The sequence below is a fragment of the Orycteropus afer genome, unplaced genomic scaffold, assembly GCF_000298275.1.
Source record: "Orycteropus afer afer isolate SDZICR_OR568_19922 unplaced genomic scaffold, OryAfe1.0 scaffold00460, whole genome shotgun sequence".
Classification (NCBI taxonomy): Eukaryota; Metazoa; Chordata; class Mammalia; order Tubulidentata; family Orycteropodidae; genus Orycteropus; species Orycteropus afer.
Genome location: NW_006922047.1, coordinates 386,784 through 394,222, shown reverse-complemented (window position 1 = coordinate 394,222; position 7,439 = coordinate 386,784). Strand labels below are relative to the sequence as shown.

At 52.7% G+C, this 7,439-nt stretch overlaps 1 protein-coding gene across 1 annotated transcript in view; it reads left to right on the top strand.

Moving 5' to 3' along the window:
• Positions 1-7,439, top strand: part of PKN1 (protein kinase N1) — a 25,749-nt gene that overhangs the window by 17,364 nt on the left and 946 nt on the right. Inside the window, exons 8-20 of the mRNA XM_042782756.1 lie at positions 279-325; positions 2,130-2,205; positions 2,283-2,424; positions 2,510-2,606; positions 4,255-4,325; positions 4,412-4,487; positions 4,589-4,680; positions 5,863-6,039; positions 6,272-6,334; positions 6,450-6,526; positions 6,656-6,798; positions 7,061-7,168; positions 7,266-7,346. Coding sequence (XP_042638690.1) covers positions 279-325; positions 2,130-2,205; positions 2,283-2,424; positions 2,510-2,606; positions 4,255-4,325; positions 4,412-4,487; positions 4,589-4,680; positions 5,863-6,039; positions 6,272-6,334; positions 6,450-6,526; positions 6,656-6,798; positions 7,061-7,168; positions 7,266-7,346 — 1,250 coding nt within the window. The remainder of the gene's footprint in view (positions 1-278; positions 326-2,129; positions 2,206-2,282; positions 2,425-2,509; positions 2,607-4,254; positions 4,326-4,411; positions 4,488-4,588; positions 4,681-5,862; positions 6,040-6,271; positions 6,335-6,449; positions 6,527-6,655; positions 6,799-7,060; positions 7,169-7,265; positions 7,347-7,439) is intronic.

The window sequence follows — 7,439 nt, the reverse complement described above, 5'->3', positions numbered from 1 at the left end:
AAAAAAAAAAAAAAAAAATTACCAAGCGAGAAGAAACAAAACAACAGAGAAAGAATGGGTGTCGTGTCATAGAGACAGCCACCAGCACTGCAGTCAGGTAGAGAGAAGGAGTCTTCCTGAACGGCCCTGGGGTTAAGGTCTCAATCAGGTTCCCGGCCGCGGTGCTCTGGACATTTGCGACTGCTCGTTCTCTGTGGTGGGAGCCGTCACGGGCACTGTATTCAGCAACAGCCCTGTCCTCCGCCCACTACATGCCCATTGCATCTCTGCCTCCCCAGATGGAGCAACCAAAAAACGTCTCCAGCCATTGCCAGGTGTCCCCTGGGTGAGGACCCCTGGTCTAAGTAACATTATTTAGAATAATAATGAATGAAAGGTTTAGTAATAACAGTATCGTCAGCTGACCGTTTGTAGCACAAGCCAGGCCCTGTGGTGTGTGCTTTACAGGCACACACTCAGTAATTCTCACAACAACCCATTGAAACAGCAACTGTTATTAGTTACGTTTGGCAGAGGAAGAAACGGGCACAGAGAAGGGAACCGACTTCATTGTTTAGCCAAAATAATTCTAGAAAATTCTTTAAATGTGCCCCTAACATACACGTGTGCCCCACTTTATATCTCGTCCTCTAGCCCTACCTCTGTGCAGAAATTCTTACATGATCCAGTAGTTGAGGACCATGGAAAGTAATGAGCAGAGAGACAGTCTGACTCCAGGTGGCAGGGCAGTGAATGAGTTCTTCTGCTGGGAAAACTGGCCAAAACTGAGTGGGAAATGGCAGTGGGTGACCCAGGGGCCAAATTCTGAAGTGTTTCTGCTAGCCCATGACGTTTACTCACAGCATTCTTTCTCATCCTGATGCCTCTACCAAAGTGCTACCGCATAGACCTAGCCACAGTTCAAGGGGGAGCACTAGACCTAGCACAGTTCAGAGAAGTTAATATTTTATTTAATATAATTCTTGAGATTTGCTGGACAATGAACAAAGAAGACTGAAGAAGAATTGATGCATTTGAATTCTGGTGTTGGCAAAGAATATTGAATATACCATGGACTGTCAGAAGGATGAATAAATCTGCCATGGAAGAAGTGTAGCCTTAGAAGGGAGGAAGGTCAGAGGTCATGTTATCAGGAGGGACCAGTCTCTGGAGAAGGACATTGCGCTTGGTAAAGTCAGCACCAAAGAAGAAGACCCTCAAGAGATAGCTGCCACAGTGGGCTCCGGTATGGCAATGACTGTGAGCGTGGCGCAGGGCTGGGCAGTGTCTCGTTCTGTTGCGTGTGGAGTTGCTGTGAGTTGGAGCTGACTCAGTGGCACCTAACAACAACAGTGGGGAACACTGAAGTTATCATTTTATTTCAGGTAGTTCTTTAAATTTAGACAGCCACATGTGGCTAGTGGAGACTGTATTGAACAGTCCTGTAACTTTGGCACCTTCTAGAAGATATGCTTGAGTTGGGAGAAGTCAACCAGACCAATGGTTTCCAAATGTAAGTAGACACCAGCATCAGCATCACCTGGAGGACTTGTTGAGCCAGATCACTGGGATCCCCAACCACAGCCGAGAGCATGCAATTTTAATGCATTCCCAGGTGACGGTGGTGCTGGGGACCAAACTTGAGGACTCACTGCTCTGGATATCGTGGGACCCCCGTTTGCAGGATTTGGATGCCAGTCTTTTTTTTTTTTTTTTTTTAATTGTGATTTGGGTGAAAATTTACAGAGCAAATTCACTTTCCATCCAGCAGTTCACATACACTTTGTCTTATGACATTGTCCACAATTTACCCCAATGCAACAGCTCCTCTCCTACTTCCTCCCGATAGTTACCGCTCCCCTGTGTCCATCCCTCCGTGTACTTGGATGTCAGTCTTGATGTATCAGACCCCTTCCTGGTTGCCCGCTTCTTGCTCTTCCAAGCTGTCAGCTGAGACAGTTACCCACTGGGCAGTGAATTGGCTTTTATGACCCCTTAATAATATCCGAGAGTGCTCTGGAATTGGATGTGATGGCGCAGTAATCTGAACGCCCTAAACCTTTGGGTACACACACCCATCCTCCTAAAGGATTCCTCCTTGGAGTGCTCAGATGCAGGTGAGGGGTCCTCACCCCTCCCCCTCTCCCCAGGTGACCTTCCGGAACCCTGTCATCGAGAGGATCCCCCGACTCCGAAGACAGAAGAAAATTTTCTCCAAGCAGCAGGGTGAGGGTGTTGGCCAGCACAGGGGAGGCCTGGGGTCCTGGGCACTGCCGCAGAGGTGACACCCGCCCGTCCCCCAGGGAAGGCGTTTCAGCGCGCCAGGCAGATGAACATCGACGTGGCCACGTGGGTACGGCTGCTCAGGAGGTTCATCCCCAGTGCCACGGCCACAGGCACGCTCAGCCCAGGGCCCTCGTTGGGACCCGAGGCCCGGCCTATGGGGTAAGAGGGAGGGCCCAGGGCTCCTGGCTGCCCCTCCCTGCTTCCCGGGGCGCTGGGTCCCAGGTATGCCTCCCTCCCTCCGCAGCAGTGACATCTCTGTTGAGAAGCTGAACCTTGGGCCCAACTCAGACAGCTCGCCCCAAAAGAGCCCGTTGGAGCCTCCTTCCAGCCCATCAAGCCTGGTGAGCAGCGCTCTTCCTCCTCCCCTAGGGCAGCAGCTGAGGTAGGATGGTCCTCCTCCAGGCTTTCTTCCCAACTCAAGGCCCAGAGACTGCTAGGAACTTTCCCAGGTCACACAGTACATCTCTGGAAGAACTTGGACTTGATAGCCCAGCTCTCTATCCTGGTTAAAAAAATGTGAACTCAGGAGCAAGGTGGCCTGGGTTCCCAGCCCTGCTCTGACACCTCCTGGCCGTGTGACCCACAGCAAGCAGTCTGACCTTTCTGTGTCTCAGTGCGCTGCCAAACCAGCATATTTAAAACTCACATTGACGATAGAGGTCAAGATAGTGGTTACTGGAGGAAGGCACAAGGATGCCTACCGGGGTGATGGAACATTTTGTATCTTGATCTAGTCAGAGGTGGGCAGACGTTTTCGGTAAAGGCCCAGATGGTCCATATTTTTGGCTCTGTGGGCCAGACAGTGCCAGTCACAGCAATTCAAGTCTGCTCTTATAGCACAGCCGCAGCCACAGACGCATAGCCAAATGGGTGAGGCTGGTTCCAGTGACGCCGTATCACCAGCTGCTGTCCAGTCGGTTCTGACTGGTGGCGACCCCATGTGTGTCAGCATGGAACTGTGCACTGTAGGGTTTTCAGTGGCTGAGTTTTTGGAAGTAGATCGCCAGGCAGCTGTTACAAAATGAGGCAGTCTCCATGTGCTAGTGCAGGATGATTCCAAGGTAGACTGTCCTGTGGGAAGTGCAAGATTGGAATCTTTGTCGCTTGTAGGTGTTAAGAAAAACGGGGCCTCTTCCTGCATTTTTGCTTCTGTGGATATAGGATATATCTAGAAAAACTCAAAAACCAGGCTTGGTACCATCGAGTCGATTCCAACTCATAGCGACCCCCATTGGGTTTCCAAGGCAGTAAATCTTTACAGAAGTAGACTGCCCCATCTTCCTTCCATGGAGCAGCTGGTGGGTTTGAACCACCAGCCTTTTGGTTAGCAGTCAAATGCCTTAGGCTCTGTGCCACCAGAGCTCTTCACATCTAGAAAGATACCCAAGAAATTGTTAACTGGCTTGGGGAGGGTGGTTGGGGCAGAACTGGGACCACTGTATACCCGTTTGAATGGGTTCCGTATTTAGAACTCTGTAGGACCTTCTTGTAGAATGAAGGTGATCGGCAAATAGAAAATTGTTTTTCCATTAAAAAAAATAATTTTCATTCTTTTCAAAGTTATATATGTATGTGATATAAAGAGTTAAGTAGTTCCATAAGGTTTAATACCAGCTAACAAAGAGGTAAATGATAAAATATACTTGGAATGTGAAGTGCTGTGGAGAAAAATAAGGCAGGGAAACAGTGGGGGTGGTTCTTTATTTAATAAGGTGGTCAGCTGACCTGCAAAGGTGACATTGATAGACACCTGAAGGACGTGGGGGTGGAACTGTGCAGTGTCTGGGGAAAGAGCCCTCTAAGCAGAGGGACCAGCTGTGCAAAGGCCCTGAGGTGGGAATGTGCCTGGTGTGTTAAGGTAACAGTGTGACTAGAGGGAAGTGAGTTGGGGGGAGAGGTAAGGACAGAGGTGATGAGGCAGATCAGGGGTCACTGTGGTTTGGGGGGACCTCCGACTCTGCGTACTGTGACCTCTTCTCCCTGCTGCAGAGTTCTCGAATCCAAGAACTGCCCCCAACTCCTGAGCTACCTTCGGAGACCCAAGGCCCCGCCCTGTGCAGGTGATGCCCCTCCCACAGCCCCTCCCACAGCCCCTCCCACAGCCCCTCCCACCTCCCCAGTCCCCACCAGTGCCCTCTCTCCCCAGCCCTCTGAGGAAGTCACCCCTGACCCTGGAAGATTTCAAGTTCCTGGCAGTGCTGGGCCGGGGTCACTTTGGGAAGGTGAGGTGAGGGGTGGGGAGTGGGAGGCTAGGAGTCGTGAGGTCCAGACCTCGGCCCCCTGGGCTGGGCCCTAAGCCTACCCCTCTTCACTGCTGTTCCAGGTACTGCTCTCTGAATTCCGGCCCAGCGGGGAGCTGTTTGCCATCAAGGCTTTGAAGAAAGGGGACATTGTAGCCCGAGATGAGGTGGAGAGGTAGGCAGCCCTGCTCAGGCCCCCTGGGGACCTCAGTCTCCTCTCTCTGGGAAATGGGAAATAGAAGAGTTTCCCTCCTTGGGGCTGCTGTGAAAATGACCGTGACCAGTCACTTGCACTTAGTAAGCTAGTGTTTAAAATAATCATAACAAGTCTTACAAAGCACCTACTGTGTGCTTTACATCCAGTAACCGATTTATTCCTCACAACAGGCCTATAAGGTAAATACTGTTACTGTCCCCATTCTGCTTGTGGCACAGAGAAATTGAGCAATTTTCCCGTGGCCACATTTGAACCTAAGAGGGCCAGGATGCGAACCTAAGGAGTCAGGCTTTGAAGCCTTTGCTTATAGTGGTGTCACTACACTATTTTTGCTTTGGGATCAGGGACCCTGGTTCAAATCCCACATCTGCCACTCATGTACTTGGAGATCCTAGGAAAGTCATTTCAGCCTCTAAACCTCAGCTTCCCAGTCTATACAGGGGGGAAATAATGCCTTCCTTTCAGGATTGTTGGGTGAATTCAGTGAGGGTGCATGTGTCTAAAGTACTCAGCACAGTGCCTGCCCTTGTAAGCTCTTGGTCGAGGCACTCAGATCCCCAATCCTCTCAACACCCTTTTATTAATCAGGAATCCAACTCAGATAGGCTTAAGCAAATAAAGGAATTTATTGATCTGGACTAGAAAAGTCCTTCAGGCATGGCTGTATCCAGGTGCTCAGAGGACATGTGTAAGGTCTGTTTTCCCTTGTGTGGGCTTTGCTTGCAGTCCCTTTGTGTGGGCAGAAATGCCCCCAAGGCCAGCAGCTCATCCCACTAGCTTTAGTCCTTCTTTTCTACTAGCTCCAGCAAAAATCCTGAGATACAGCCCCATTAGCTTGGGTTGCCCATCCCTGAACCAATCCTTAGCTAGGGAGATGGAGACTCTGACTAGCCTGGACCTCATGCTTACTCCTGGTGGTTCCCCAAAAGGAGATCATGGGCTATTATCAAGAGAAAGGATGGATTCTCTGTGCTCGTTTAAGCAGACAGAACTGCCAAGGTTCAGAGATACTAAGCAACTTGTCCAAGGCTCCCCAGCAAAGGCCTGGCCTGCAGGAGGCCCTCCCCAAGTACCTGATGACTGAGGACTCTGGACGTTGGAGATGGGGGCAGCCTCTGACCCCGGCCCCTGTCCACCCAGCCTGATGTGTGAGAAGCGGATCCTGGCAGCTGTGACCAGCGCAGGGCACCCCTTCCTGGTGAACCTGTTCGGCTGTTTCCAGACGCCAGAGCACGTGTGCTTTGTGATGGAGTACTCAGCTGGCGGTGACCTGATGCTGCACATCCATAGCGATGTCTTCTCTGAGCCCCGCGCAGTGTGAGGCCCACCACCCTGACCCACCCCAGCACCCGTGACACCCCCGCCCAGCCCCCTGCTCACCCTCCCTTCCCCGCCAGCACCCGATGCCTCAGAATTGGGAGCCTTGCAGCCCCTTTCCCATCCTCCCACCCTCGGGCCCCACCTCCCTCAGCCTCCTGGGAGAGCCAGGCTTCTGTGATGCCCTACTTGTTGGGTGGCCTGGTCGCCTCACACCAGCCTCTCTCTGCAGCTTTTATTCGGCCTGTGTGGTGCTGGGCCTGCAGTTTCTCCATGAACACAAGATTGTCTACAGGTAGGTGTGTGTGTGTATGTGTGTGTGTGTACCTGCTCTTGACCCACTGGAGACCCTCTGGCTTCAGGCAGGACCTGGCCTTACTTATCCCTTTTATACCCCACAACCCCCACAGGGACCTGAAGTTGGACAATTTGCTTCTGGACACCGAGGGCTATGTCAAAATTGCAGACTTTGGGCTCTGCAAGGAGGGTGAGGGGCCGTGGAAGGCTGGGTTTGGGTGGGTGAGGGACTGGCCTTTGGGGACTCCACCCAGTATGGGCTTGCCCCACCCTGCCCCCACCCCCAGCTGGGCTAGAGCCAGAACCCTTCCATAACCAGGGATGGGCTTTGGGGACCGGACCAGCACGTTCTGTGGGACCCCGGAGTTCCTGGCACCCGAGGTGCTGACAGACACATCGTACACACGGGCTGTGGACTGGTGGGGGCTGGGCGTACTGCTCTACGAGATGCTGGTTGGGGAGGTGAGGCCACCGGCTCCCCCTACCCTATATATCCCTAGGATCTCACGGAATGGAACTCCCATGTGTCCAAGGGTGGGGGGTCGAAATCTGCCTCCACAACATGTGCTGTGTGGTTCAGGGCACATGGCTTTGCTCTTTGGCGTCAGTTTCCGCATCTGTAAAACGGGAGTATTGACCACCTTTCATGTAAAACACCACCATGTAAAAGCGCAGAGGGCTCAGGTGGGCTGGGCTGGCTTCACCTGGCCCTCCCTGTCCCCAGTCCCCGTTCCCAGGGGACGATGAGGAGGAGGTATTCGACAGCATCGTCAATGATGAGGTTCGCTACCCCCGCTTTCTGTCAGCTGAAGCCATCGGCATCATGCGAAGGGTGAGGATCCCCCAACGTGGGAGAGCCTCTGTGGACCTGGGGCGGGAACCTGGGGCTTGGGAGGGGCAGACCCTGAAACAGTGTTCTCTCCCTACAGCTGCTGCGGCGGAATCCAGAGCGGAGGTTGGGATCCAGTGAGAGGGATGCAGAGGATGTGAAAAAACAGCCCTTCTTCAGGGTGAGATGCCCTGCCAGACCCAGCCACCCTGCCAGGACCCAGACACCCTCGCCAGACCCAGCCACCCTGCCAGGACCCAGACACCCTCGCCAG